General features: G+C 35.5%; 1 protein-coding gene across 2 annotated transcripts in view; it reads right to left on the bottom strand.

The window, feature by feature from the left end:
• Positions 1-3,187: 3,187 nt before the first annotated feature.
• Positions 3,188-15,836, bottom strand: part of LOC106142514 (WASH complex subunit 1) — a 34,064-nt gene continuing 21,415 nt past the window's right edge. For both annotated transcript variants that reach the window (XM_060946746.1, XM_013344299.2), the window contains exon 6: positions 3,188-8,697. In XM_060946746.1, the coding sequence (XP_060802729.1) occupies positions 8,521-8,697 (177 nt within the window). In that variant the 3' untranslated portion in view covers positions 3,188-8,520. The remainder of the gene's footprint in view (positions 8,698-15,836) is intronic.

Raw genomic sequence — 15,836 nt, 5'->3', positions numbered from 1 at the left:
TCACATCCCTAGTCACATCCGTCACTAGTGATGTGCAAGCTAAGCTAATGTTGACAAACTAGTGATGTACCTACTCTAGGTATTATTTTATAAAAATACTAATGCATTATTTATGTACGTACATCTTTATTAAAAAATAAATTTATATTCAGAATAGGATGCAAGGTAAGCCTTAAAAAGTCAACATAACTTAACGTTAACGTATCTACTACAGCTCTCTTCCTCCGTCTCTTCCCCGCGTATTAGCCTGTCTCTCACGCTGTCTTGATCCGATATAGGCCTAGGGTTCGCATTCAGTCATTTTTCCTCCCATTTTGTTCGGTTCTCAGTGACATTGGCACATATAATAATCATTTGGAACGCCACATTCAGATCTCTTTACCTTCCTCTTGACCTTTCTTTCCCAGACAGTAAGCAAGCTTCCGCAACACATGACCATACTACCATAGGCTGTAGAAATTTTCAGAAAATGAACGCATTTTGTTACTTAGCAGTAATTTTTATCGAAAACAACAAATCGATATTTGGGCAACTCAACTGCAACAAAAGTCATCACGGTCTTTATCAAACTGACAGCTTTTCTTAACCGTCGTGACATTGACGTAATTAATGATGATTAGCTTAGCTGTTGGGTATCGCAATTTTTTTTTAAAATAATATGGAATGGCGGGCAGGTTATATCGGCTATTATGATGAATATAACAATAATAAAAAAATATTGATACTTGGAGTAAATATTAATAAGTAATTTAAGCTTTAGGACGGGAATTCGACAAGAAACCGACTCGAAGGTCGAGAAAATAAAATAAGTAATTTAAAAAATAATTCTTCTTTGTCCTCGCCTCTTCCCGTTACGCGGGGTCGGCTTTCCTAATCTTAAGGTTAATTTAAAAAATAATTAAAATGTCCAAAAACTTGTCCAGTGTATAGTAGCATTTATCAGTCAAAAGTAGGTAGTTTCAAGTTTTTTTATAAATAAGCTTACATTATCTTCTTTTTTTTATGCAGTCAGGTCAGTAATGCCGTATTATAGATTTTTGAAGTCATCGCTAATGGACCAGAATTTGAGATTACCAGTTTATAGCTAGATGTAATTATTTTTTTATCTTGTGGGATAACCCCGCGGTAAATTATCTTTTTTGTTGTAGAATTCAGGAGATTTTTTAGGTCTTGAAAGTGTGGTTTGCAGGTATCTGATTTTATTATCTGAATACCTGCATTTTTGCTGTAGGATAAAAAGTTTATCTGCATCAGTTTTATTTCCCTAGAGAATAATTCCGTATGTTAGGTACGAGAATGCATATGCATAATAGGCTGTTAGGGCAGTTCTTGAAGTGCGTAAATGAATTTCGTTAATTTTCTTGCTATCTTGTTAATATGGGCTTTCCAATTTATATTTGTGTCCAACACCAACCAGACTTCTTAGCTTACCTTACTTCTAGTTAATAATTCTCTGCCTTTTACCCTCTCCTTTCAAACTATCTACATAAATAAGTATTCCACGCCTTTAACCCTTACAGTTTAGACAGAGCTTAATGTCTTGGCAAGACTGAATAGCCAGCTGGATGGCATAGTAATGATATTTTTTTAATTATCAATCAATTAAAAAATATCATATAGGAAGTTCAAAAATTTCCCTCGAAAACATTACATAAATAGTTTGTACTCCAAAGTATGCGCCATTTGTTGTATTTTTGTAGTATTAACTGAACCTAAAAGTAACGCGTTTAGAAATAATTCCTCACTGCAATGATTCAATTTTGATTAAATAGGAAAAGCATGTAGAGGTAACAAATAAAGTAAGGAACTGCGAAGGACATTACAGGGGTATTTCTTATCCCGAAAAAAGGAATGTATGTTCAGGCGACATCGTCTACGAACTACGTTAATGTTCCGGCAAAGCAAAACCGCGGGAATTGCTATTTAATTATAAATAACGTTGATTTGGCATGTTTGTTTACCGAAATATTGTGGGAAAACGGATCATTATTATCCAAAGCACGCCTTAGCCTTTGGGAACGTCTGAGACGTACTATGACTGTTTAGGAAGGATTAGTGTTAAACCACAATGTCCGTGAGCGAAGCCGCGGGCAACTATTTACCAGCTTGTATTTAAATAAATGAAATATAAATAAAACAAAACGATAGCGAAACATGTTCCTTTTGTGCTATTTTTCTACGGGACTCTGAAATGCTGTACAAGTACAATAACAAGTACCTACTTACATTATACTTGTTATAAACTGACGAAGTCGCGGGTGATCACTGTGTACTTATATAAAATTTATTGATATGATAAGCTATCCCAGCAAATCGGTAACTTAGCGTTTTCTTTTCCGAGAATAGAAAACTAAGCGTCAGTAGTAAATTCGTCGTTGTGGCAATCAGCGAGCGACAGGCTCTAAGTCCGCTCGGCTCATGCATAATACATCGGAGGCTATTTATCAGACACCCACCTTAAACGTACGAGTAAAGACGCCGCACCCGACTGTAAAGGCTGCTGAATTGAATTTAGTTTCCCCTTTACCGCTCTAAGTATATCTTTGTCATTTAGCGTATAGGTGTAGATTCAAATTGCTACCTTAGCAACTGACACCACAAAAATATAGGTATAATGTACTTACTTATTGCTGATGTTGTTTGCATATTATTTCATACCCACACTTATAAAACAAATATGATAATCTTTCCGATTAAACGCTTGTCTGTTTCCCTTTCACGGTTAAATCGCAGGACCGATTTTGACGGTTTGATGTCGGTACTTGCCCCAGTTCATATTCAGCCTTATTTTCCTAGAAGCGAAACTCCGGGTCAAAGCTTCTATTGCTAAGTTTGTCAAAAGTATAAATGGATTGTTCACCTTCACACAGCCGCGCAGTCTTAACTTTGTTGGGCCGCGTGCGCCGCACCCACACAGCCGCAGGGCACTCGCGGCCGCGGCCGGCCACGCTGAGGCCGGCTGTTTCCCGGAATCCTTGTTTCCGATTCCAAAATACCCAACGGCTGAGTACCAAGAAATCTCAACGGGTGTTATTCTGGGGCAATGCCGTGTTAAACTCGAAACACGTAGTAGCTTTCTAGCGAGGTGGCTCTGCCGTTATAAATATCAGAATGCGTAAAGACAAGTCGGTGACCCCCAATTTGTTTTACACACAACACTTTCTTCGGATACGTCACAGGGTTTGTTTAGTATAAAAACAACAGCGTTATTAAATCTCCGTTAGATTTATTGACATATAATAAGTTCGTAACATTTAAAATCATTCATACAATTCCATAAAAACGGTTGCGGCGCAGCGCGTGCCAATTCAACATATATCTATGATGCAATTAACATACATATATACACAGTAAAACCATCAGACGGATAATAAGTGTTACATTATCTTTATTTAATTCAAGTATTGTTAAACATATAATTTTATCTGTAAATAAATATTATTAATAAGCCACTTTGAACGTAGTTTGCAAATAATAGACTCCACTAATCCATCTTATCAATAGATGACTACGATTTGTACCTAAATTAGATCAATACATTTCAATACGAAACGTCTTCATAAAAATGCAAGTGTAAAAATCTATAACATATTACATTATTATTTAAATCAGTCGAAACTTAATAAAAGATATGAAAGCATGTATTTATACGAGTACTAGTATAACCGTTTCTTACAAGCTAACAGTGTGACATACAAAATATTTCATTTGCTACAAACTGTACATGGTATAATTAATAAATCTTATAATAGCTAAACTTAAGACGCTAAAATACTAAAGCTATGGTTCAAATAACACTACAAGGACATGCAAATTAACTTAAAATAATGGCATTCTGTAAGTTTCTATACAACTCTAGACACTGTGTCTGCAGCTTTGTAGAATTGATTTATTATACGCATAAACAAATGTAATTTGATCAAGGACGCTAACAGAATATTTTATTTCCATTTTTTGCACCAATATCATCCGAAAAATATATCGTGTATTCATAAAACTACTTTCGATATTAATTGAATATAAAACTTAAAACATAGTTCGAGTATAAAATAATATAAAAGAACTAAAATAACGAATAGGCCGCTTGTAATAGGAACTTGACAGTGATTGTTAACAGAAACTCTTTATTTGTAGAAAATTATAGTGAAAATTGATAATGACTATAAATTACCCGAGAAGGCGTACCTACGAGGAATGGCTAAGGACTGCGTATGGGCAAGAGCCGGCTTCGACATTATTATTTTATACAGGTGTTGCAAAAATATTATCCTTCTATTGTTAGAAAAGTCGGACAAAAACAGTGCTTTTTGATCAATTTAAAATCTGTATTAATAATTATTCGATCTATAAATGAACTAACATCATTATAGATATTAAAAGGTGTATTTGCAGTTTACAGATTGTCAATTCAATACCCCTTAGACATTTCTTTCGCGTCCAACCGTAGTAATGACAAATTGAAATGACAGCGCGCTCCAACAAACCATGACATAAAATGTAGATAAGATACTCGTATATCAACATGTTGATATAAAAACGATACATTGATTGCAAAACTGCTATCATCAGATTAATTTTAGGATACTTGTGGATGCTCAAATTGATCGATAAAACCGAAGGTCAAGTACGCAAGTACCTACGTCATGTGTGCCATCATTTGTGTCGTGTGATCTCTAAAATCGTGTTCCGCAGTGTGGCGGTCGTCATTCTCATTACGTAAACATTCGCGACGCAAAGCAAACCGCGACTTTATAAATACGGACACTCGCAAGGTGATAATGTTTCCTGCGAAAAACAGCGACTGGACAAGACATCGGAATGGCTATTTACAAAAGTATTTATTACCTATCTCTACTGCACTGGAACGTTACTTATCATCTAAGCTTGCACGATCAAATATTCAACAACTTCATGAACAAGACGTAAACCTTATAGAAAACAATATTTTTCATTTATAAATAACGGTTGTGGCTATACAATAACTTGTACATCAAAGAGGACATTTCAAACGCACTGAACAGTAAATTCTAAACATCTATTAACGTTAGCTATCTACTCTGTATGTGCAGTGGCTATAAATCTTTCGTGTTACGTTGTATATTCATTGTACAGAACGGTCTGATCGCATTGCGCAGCCTAATCCACAGAACTTAACTGTCGACCGGCCGGCCGCATACAAATGCGGCGGCAAAGGCACCGAACGATTTACCTAAAATTTCCATACAAAATCCCTGTCACGTGGGACGTTACAAGTCACCGCATCATCTAAATACTATTTACCATCGTAATGTCTTAACATCCTGTACGTATTTGTTCCCTCGTTCTATTCAGACTGCCGATTACTTTTATTATTATTTAATTAACGTGAGTAGAGAGCCAGGTTATAAGCTGCTGGACCTCCGAACGCTAGGGGTTGGTCTTGTGTCCCACCATCGTCAAAAGATAGTTTTTAGAACATGAAGGATCCATTTAACATAGCAGCTAAAAGCTGTAATAAAACCCTAAAAATTACCTATCATTGACATGTACTATTATGTCACATTCTCGAATTTCTATACAATACGTTATTCAAGTTCCACCTTCGAGATATCTTCATTGACTACCTGGACAGCTGTGGCCTCTAACAAAGTTCACTGCTCTTTACGGCAGATGTCTTTACGCTGAAATGTCACCGGCCTAAGCAATCCCGTAAAACCAATCGGACAATTCGGAGAAACTATCATTTTTATTCCTTTTCGTAGGAGAAGTATAAAACAAAGTATTTTACGAGAATCTCGCGACTTGTAGTACCATCAGCACTTTACTGAAACTATGATGATCGTAAAATTGCTTCCAAGATATAAAAACAACATAAATTATAGTGTGGCGCGGACACCATTCGTCTCTGTCTCTGATTTCTCGGAACAGAATCACTCGGAGGAGAACCGACGTTAAAAAAAACACGGAAGGTCAAGAACATGGCGTTTATCTATAAATTAGGAATGCAAATAGGCTGCTGGTTAATTGATTTTAAGGTTTCATATAAAAATATAGGAATACGAAGTATGACTCACTAGTAATTGATTTAAAGACTTTCGAAAATACTAAATTACTAATTCGATTTAATTTTGATTCGAAAAATTTCTCTCACAAAGGTTCTCTGCTTATTCCAATGGTAGACTGTTAGATAATGCTTGTACTTTAAAAATTGTAATTGTTACAATAAAGAATAAATGAATTGGTATCTACCTAATTGTCATGATTATTATATATTATGTATATAAGTATTAATAAAGATATAGTCATATAAATAAGGGTGTATTCAATAGGCTGATTTGTCAACTAAGTTAGCACCGCCTCACACAGGCACTCAGTTGCTGGACTCTCTTATCGTGTCGTTCTAAAGTACTTAGCTTTTCCTTAAGCAGCTTACAAATAAATCGCTACAGGTCACTAACTGATAACAGCGATGATAATATTTCAAAACCTTACATTATAGTATTTCTTACATTATTTTAATAAACGGGCAACATTGAAACGGCCCTTAATAGAATAACGATAGAATTCAATCACAATAAGCTAAAAGTCTCAATTAAGTGAATTAAAGTTAAAACATTTCAACAGACATAATTCAAATATCATGGAACATATTATTTATTTTTTTGATAAATTAAACTATTTCATGGAAACTACGGTTGTTATCTTCAAACGCTTTGGTCGGCCGAACCGGCGCATGCGACGTCACCTCCACGAACTCATTACAAACGAGATTCTTCGTTTTAACTCGAATAACATAACAATAATTCGTTATGGGGAATTAATGATAAGTGTAATAAACTAATTATCCAACGAAAATGTCGTGCAATCGACTTCCGCGTAAATGCTCCAAGTCGTTATTATACGTCTATCTGTGGGTCGATTCTGGAAATCGGGCGATTAGTCGACCGGTTGATAGTTTGCGGGGAAGACTTAATGCGCCCGCGCACCTTCCAAGAAACGAAAGCGAGATAGGGCCGCTAGTGAGAAACGCGATTATAGTAATAACCTCCCGGAACGAGAGGGCTCCTTTCCGATCTCTGTTTGTAATGAGTTTAAAAAGGGGCTCTCGGTGTCACTCCCGCGGTCGTAATTCCAAACATGTGCGACAAGTCGTCGATCGTAAACAGACTATAAACGGCGTGCACTCACGCAATTCGACAAGGCCCCGATACACGGAGTCCACAATTCTCGTTTTTCTGGGTATTTGCTGCATTTAAATGCATGTTCTATTATAGGGTTACATAAACATTGTGACAGATTGCTATCAAAAAAGGTTAACAGTCAATTTGCTCGAGACGCGTGTAATCAAACCGTATACAATTCAACATCTCGTTTTGAAAACGCCATTCGACTTCGGTTTACGAGTAACTGGAACCACTAAACGCACTCTATCAAATATTCCGTTTATTTATTTGTGATCCATCCATTCAGTTTTAATGACTCACAACCAACATAAGTAATGCATTCTAAACTCGAAACTTTTCCAATAACAGCGACTATGTAAAAATAAACCAGTTTGCATTTTCAACATATTACATTGTTTCTTAAATATTTCTTAACCTTTACGCTTGCAATTTTGCCTTATTCATATAGGTATCGTGTGCATTTTACAAATCTAGACTAAATATAACAATTCAACATTTTTTCCTAGACTTGACGAAGCTATTTTAATGAGGTCCTTGTGAATGCTCAAGCATACCGACGTAATTAAAAAAGCTTCATTAAAAATTGCATTGTATGTAAAGCGTTGAAAAAGGGGACATGTATTCTTGGGAGATAAAAAATGGAACATATCCTGTAGCGATAAGGACCCTTACTATGAAATTGCAAGGTCTAACGTTAAGTTGGTAACGTCATCTTTAAACAATATACCAATTACCAGATATTATTACAATATACCTGATATATTAATATTAAATAATAATCGTAATTAATACAAGTTTAATTTGAAATCGTTATAAACGAACGCTTCTACGAACGAAAGACATTGCGACATCATAGTTGGAGTGCGGGGTCGGTTGCAAAGGGAAGTTGTAAGTAATTTAGTAAATCTGAGAGTAGAAAGATTTCAAGCAGAGGAATTAAGACCACTTAACTGTGAAGGAAAAATTGATTTAACTTTTTATTACTAAAAAGTTTGACAATTTTAAAGGATATAAGATATATACATACACATAATCACGTCTAAATCCCTTTCGGGGTAGACAGAGCCAATAATCTTGAAAATACTTATAGATATATAAGACAGAACAGAGAAATACAACATTTAAGAAAACAGATATATAAGAAGATAAGTAGGTAAACAGATATATTTACCACCGCCCTTTGCCACTTTACACCGATACAACATTAACAAACTCTATCACAGAATAAAACATAGTTTAGGCCAAAATTTACAAATTTAGATTGATTTGCATCTGAATTTATAGCTACAATTATAGTCAAGTTTGAAAACAATTTACTTCGGAGGCCCTACCGTCCGTCCACTCGCGAGGTTATCCTTCACTCCCAGTCTTCGTCCGTGGAGGAGTTGTGTTGCGAGGATGAGTCTGGTTCAGGGATGATGCTTGCCAAGGTGTGCAGCACGGAGCCGCGGTCTGCGCCGGAGATGCCGCGCCGGCGCATGGAGAGCTTGGCGTGGAGGTCCGCCATCAGGTCGCCGCCGCCCGTTTTGGAAACCTGGTGGCAATTATTAGAGTTAATTTTGGTTTTGTGTTCCGAAGAGTGTAGGACTGACTGACTTTCATATCAAAAGCATAGCTCAAACAGCAATTATGCACTTTTACACAGAATCCACTTAGAAGTCTAAGATAGGGATGCCCAATGTTTAACAAAGGTTACCGTATTGATACGCGGCCTTCGTGTTAACCAGCGATGTTATACCCTAAATCGGTGTGATGATAACTGGTGGCTAAAGTATATTGAGCTAATCTAGACAAAATAAAATAAAAAGACGGAGTATTGCAATAATGACGTGTATTGAATACAGAAACGGAAGTAAGTAGCGACACCTAGGTGAACTAAAAGCTGCGTTCCGATATCGTCTGCTTTCATACATTCAATTCGTACGGGTATTGTACACAACACGACTAAACAACATCAACTTTGTGGCGATACCCGGAAAAATTCCGAGAGACGAAATGTATTCTATGAAACGCTTCGCCAACAGTGTTCTTATCACTCCTCAAATATACACACAAAAATTGTTCTTATAACGAGGCATCATGGTCCACGATTGCTAATAGAAGATTTGCTTGACGTATTCTTCATTCAATCAAGTCATTCTTGGTTGGAGATGAAGATGCGAGGCTGAAACCACTTTTTGTTAGGGCGGCATCAAATTACCTACGGTTTTGAACGGTCATTTACTGGAATCGTTCCGAGTGCATAGAAAAAAATGCCTACGATAGAAACCCGAGAATTAACTTCACCCGCAACTACTGCGTGATGAACCAAAATTAATACGTCAATTTTGAACGTAAATAACATGCACGATATCAACTAATTAACCTATTAAATAATAAGGATGTTTATATTAAAATACCTATGGAAATCGGTCCATAATCATTTATGTTATATACCTACTATTGTATTATTTTGCAGGACTTCATAATAAAGTTATATTAAAATATTACAAGTCTTTTTGCACCAAATACAGCCTCACAAGAGAGGTGCTCACCTTATAAGGTGACCAATGTGACCATGGTCCGATTTTCCACGAAAGCAAATCTCAGCTTTGAACGCATACTGTCGGTGTCTTTTTTTTTATTATTCTTGGATACCAGCATTTCAATAAGTCTTTCTTTGAATTTTAAATTCATAAAACTTTCACGCTTATTAAAATTAATAGACGTTCAGACAGCACGTTGTGTGATACCTACATTCGTATTCTGGGTACGTGAAGAATACTTACCTAATATAATTCTATTTTACAAACGCAGAGGTTTGAATGTTCGAGGACAACCAAAATCCAAAGCTTTTGAGTTCCATCACGCGTAGTGGTCGTTTCTATCCAAAACATTGAATAACCGAAACTATTTCAAACAACAATACTTCTGTATAGTCGGTCGTAAACACGATTGTTTGCCAAACACCCGCAAAAATGTAGGATTTCTCCTTACTTATGTTTGCAAACAAAGCGTAGGAAACGGAGCGTGGCGATTTTTGGGACTACAAGTGGACTTAATGTTATATTATCCCACGTGGTGGTAGGTGTTTAGTTAATTATGGAATTATACCGCAGCGTCTCTCTCATCATAACGTGTTTAATGTATTGTCATTGATTTGTTGTTAAAACTTGGGTCTAAAAAATAATAAGAAAAAAAAACGAGATGAATATAACTTCAAGCTTGTTGCTGTCGAAACAGACAAGACTTAGGATAGTTATAATAATAGCAAGGGTTTACATGTGGTCACAAAATTATGGCCACCCTTTTCACCCAATCAATAGAATAATAATAGAAATTAGATAATAACAGTCCTATAGAAATGTGTCAATAAAGACTCCCAACTAATGTATTTACAAATGAAAAGCAATATACCCAGACCCAGACGTACTCACTGGCTCGGCACCCCTTTTTAACTGGCTTCAAATGGCAATCGTTATCACGTTTCATTCCATCGGATTTCCTCTTGCGATCTGTTGTCGCACAATTGACCTGCCAGTGAAGCGGCGGGCAGAGTGAGTGAATGTAAAACGCCGAGATCACGCAGGTAAGTACCGAAAGCCAAGATATTAACAACTGCTAGTTATTTATTGAGCAGAATAATGAGAGGGAGATGATGGTGATGAACAAGTGTGATAAGACCATAAAGAAAGATCAAAAGACCATCACAATTGAAGATTTGTCGAATCTTTTTCGAAACCACACGCCATTAAAAACTCAGGCGTCACGTTCAAATTTGAATGCGGAACCTATTTTTATAAATCTAGGATCTATCCAGAACTGAAAAAATGACGTATGTTGTGTAGTGAAGGCAAAGCGACGCGCTATGACGCAACGTGTGCGCGGCGGTTTCGACAAACCCGGCTTTATCAATATAAATATCTCTATACTTTTGCTGTTCTACAGTGAAGAGGCGGGCTGGGATCGCTAATCAAAGCCACGAGGCGTTCGTGACAGCACAAAAACAGTTCCATTGTATTGCAACTTTTACCGTCTAATGATAAACATGATCGCGCTGTAACTGTTATGTTTAGCGACGATTACATACTTCATCAAATGCTTTATCAGCCGGCCTCGATGGAAAAATGTGTTGTTGTATGTAGGCATAAAGTTTTTGGGATATGATTTCTATGTGTTAGATTCTGACCTTGTTTGCAAGGTAGTTGATGTAAAACAACAACAACATTACCTGGCATGCTTAAAAATTTTCTATTTATCAAATATCCTTGAGTGGATTTGGCAATTAATAAAGAGATAGGCTAATTGAAGTATAAAATTATCTTAGTAATTTTAGACATAAGAAAGTAGTCACTGTAATTAAAGGACCAAAGAGATTATAAGGTCAGTGGACTGACAAGATTATAGATAGAAATCTACTAGTAGACCACAGCCTAACCGCAGAAAACGTGGACAAGTCTCCTGCCGCAGGCCGGTATGGTTTTCGCAAAGAATTGTATTAGAGCGACAAATATCTTTTGAGTCTCAGAAACGAAAAGGGGTAAATGAGTGCTTTCATAGGCTTGTTTAGTTAACAATGATGATGCGATGATTGCTGTCAAGACTGACTTGCTCGTAGAGGCCAATGACGATAAGGCAATTTGTTTCAAGACCAAACCCTGGCAAGCAGGCGTGTTCCAAGGAGCGCAACAAACGCACAATAAGGAGAAGCGGCGGTTTAGCCAGAAATATCGATTCCGTTTAGCAGTAAAGCAAGTTCGATTTTATTTATTAAAAAATGCCTTACAATATCTCGTAATTATTAACATTTCTTCTAAGAAGGTGAGGTAATTAGGACAAGATTAATTGGTACTTCAACAAAACTAAGTGTTCTAATTGCTTGAAGATTTTCTTTTTTTTTAACCTTGTTCTATTTTATTTTTAAGAAACAGAGTGTAGGTAGGTAGACACATTATTTCAATGAAATCTAGTTGACATTACTTACGCAAAAACATCTACCACTATTACAAAACTTTACCATCTTAAATAAGTTGACCGACATTCAATTATACCTTTGGTCAGATTATGTTCCCACAGCATGTAGGTCATGGTTAGCACATTATTGGCGGAAAAGCTACTTCAAATAATAGTGAGGGTATATAAATAGATACTATAAATATTCACAGCACAAACGAATGGACGAAATAAATTTGTAGAAAGTCTCAATTATAGCCAAACTTGATTTAAATTGACATTTAGGTATTTTTCACCTGCATTTTATAATAAAGTGGAGTACGCCCGCGTCCAACCTCTAATTATCTCATAAATTCCTTTTCCAACGACAATAATCTCTTAGTATACTCCTAGACATTTACGTGCCAAATTTCAATCTGATTGGTCAGCCGAATAATTTTTCAGTTTAAAAGTAACAAAAAAAATACAAAGCTTTATTAATCAGTAAAAAATTCAATATTCAATTATTTTTTAAACGGACGAATTTCAATTAAATGAAAACACAACCGATGACTAAAATAAACTTTATAAAACACAGTTATTGCAAGTAAAATGTGAAATGTAAATAAGAATCCATCGAACAGACTCCATTGTACAGCAGTATTGACATACGCATGAATTTCATCAATCAATTAAAATGCTTACGTGGAATGATATCAAATATGTTTATTTTTATTTTGGAAGACGATGAATGAGATTCGTAAGTCCTGTTAATGTTAACTGAAATAATATTTAATGTATGAAACCAACGGAAATGTTCTTTAGTGCTCACCGAAAGTTTATCTGGCACTCTTTTAAATTTTATTTCAAAAAGTCTTAATTAAGACGCACCCATGAAATGCGGTAAAACTGAAAAAACTGATAAAATATTAATAACAAAAAAGCGACGTACCAAGAATACTCGTCAATTTGTTGGCAAAATAGAAACAAAATTTGGAAAAAAAGAACGGTAAAATTATGGCATATTTTGAATCATCCGGAAAAAATTTGGAGACAGAAGACAGACGCATAAAACGAAGCTATCCCAACTAAAGCGGTGTGCCTTTGAAGGTCGGAACCTTAAAAAGGAATTGTGTAGTAAACAGTCCGGCGGGAAGATATGTATCACACACAATGGAAACCACTGATACTATTATCACCGAGTTATCAGACGCAGGCGCCATTATATGCTTTCTCAGAAACGAAATTAGCCAGTGCACAATTATAGTCAGTGGCTACTTCCTTGAACGCGTCACTATAACAATTATTGTGCAAATGATAACTTGTTATTTGTTATAAAATTAATAATGAAAGAAACCTATAACGAGATATCAGGTTCATGGCTATGAAACTTAAGTGGATCTGGCCGGGTCGTCGGATCCAATAAAGTAGTGAAAAAATAAAGTCAAAGGTGATGCGTTGACCGTAATATATGGACGAAAGAATCGGAAAGAATCCATTAAAATAAAATTACGGATGAAGCCTGGATTGGAAATAGCTCAGTTGCTCAGGATGTATAGTATGTCCCACAATGAAGAGATGATATAAAATTTGTATGAAATTAATATGGATGTAAGAGATAATTTCAAATCAGGTGGCAACGGAACAAGGCTTTTCAAGGAATATACTATTATTTTCACTTGACAAATCACCATCATCGTCATAGTTCCGAACTTTGCCAATTATAATCAGAATGTTTCAATATAAACCTAGCATAAGCGTGACACGTTATTAGAAATAGTTTCATCGTTGATTTTCCAAGTAGAAAGGTAATATTGTTATGTATTTATTGATATCATGAAACCGTCACATTGGAATGTTCATAAGAAACGTTAACTAGGGTAGTTCTTCGAAACTCATTGCTGCCGGTATTCTGGGTACTGACAAAGCTAATTAGCTCGTATCTCCGCAAGGCCTTGCTGCGGGAAGATTGGAATTTATTTGCCTCATCTAGTATTTCTAGCGATGAACTTGATCAAAACTATTTAATAGAAAATTTCAAATGTTTCAGTGCAACGAGTTTTCGTATAAAATCATTTTGCGATCATAAAAAAACAACAAAAAAGAAGTTTATAATGAATCAGGAATACGGATAAAGCGTTGAATTATATACATATTATGCAAAATATCTCTACGAAAACATGACACCTCATTTTAATTACTACGATTCGGCGTAGTCGAGTTATTAAATATCAAAACCGAACTATGCAATAAAATTATCCAACATTTTATACATGTTTCGCCTTTTAAAAACATACTACAAGGGATCATTAAGACTTAACATTTTTATATTAATGCAGCGGCGTTTATTGAATGCCGTAAAATCTTTAATTGGATTAAGATTTCTAAGAAACACTTTTAGTGTTTCCGATAGCACGGCAAATGCCGAACTTAGCGAATAAACTTTATGCAAAATGTTTAATGATTTGATTGAAACTAATGTCAAAGTAGTGATAAATGCTAAAATAAAAACTATTTATAAAAAAAACAAAGACTATAGCCACTCGCAGATGCAAGTTGTATCTTAAAAGCATCCGGATAAAAATTATCGGAACTATAATTAAAATAACGATGTAGTCAACGCCCTAATTTAAGTAAAGCTTATAAAAGCTACGTACGGATCGACTATAGATGAGTATGTGTATGTAGAGTGAGCATGAGTAAGGTAAATGAGTAAGCAAGTGATAGGGCCAAAACAAGACAAAACAAGGGCGAAAAAAAAACAAGGGCAATAAAAACGAAGTTTGTCTACAGGTAAGAGTGGGGAAAGAGATCAAAATCTGTTGCGAGCTTAAGGCGGTTAAACAATGAGCAAATTGGGAAAGCAAACTAATAATGTTTGGATTGCTGAAGTTGATTAATCTCAAAAGGCCGTTTTAAATTTGCAAGTGCTAAGGACGCAAATTTTGGAATGCGAGTTCAGTCCTACTAACAATATAGAATCACCAAAATATATTGTGGATTATCTATTGTTACGTCAAATTTAACTTTAGCAATAACAATAACTTTGTCAATAGTTAAAAAAAAATAAGGTGGTGAAACATAAAGGGTTAGTAAGAGTTAACTTGTAACGGTTTGTTTGTCCCTATAGTACCTAATATGGTGTACCGTGTAACCAATACTGAGATCGCAGTCCCGATGAAAAGTCGATATAAATAGCGTTCAATTATAGTGAGTGATCGATTAGATTATTTACATCTACATGACCTAAGCAAGTTCTTCGTATCGAGAGGTGGTGTATTTATACTGACTGATGACCCACTTGCGAATGCCAGGCTGTTGAGAGAGACCAGTCGAAAGTCAAATGATAATGATCAAATCGATTGTAATACCTATTGGACACTTAAAAAATAAAAATAAAATATGTATATGCAGACAAATCACACAGATTGAGATAAATGAGTACAACACTGACAAAATACAATAAAAAAGGGAACCGTCGTTTGCTCCATTTCATTGTCTTTTCGGAAATCAACTAAAAGTAATTATTTTGAATGGTTGTTAACTATACACTTCAAGTCTACAAATTGACAATAGCTTTTGTCTCTACCTCACCTTAAATGAATGACCTATTATGTATTTCGATTTCATTCAGTAAAATTCGCTTTATTTCTTATATTCCTCGAAAAAAATAACCATAACTTCAATATTTCACAAAATAGTAAACAAGTAGAAAAAGTGTTTACAGAAATGCGATACATCGAACCGGATTTATTACTCGTC

The sequence above is a fragment of the Amyelois transitella genome, chromosome 12 (assembly GCF_032362555.1).
Source record: "Amyelois transitella isolate CPQ chromosome 12, ilAmyTran1.1, whole genome shotgun sequence".
Classification (NCBI taxonomy): Eukaryota; Metazoa; Arthropoda; class Insecta; order Lepidoptera; family Pyralidae; genus Amyelois; species Amyelois transitella.
Note: the sequence above shows the minus strand (reverse complement) of the source record. Positions and strands in the feature narration are given on the sequence as shown.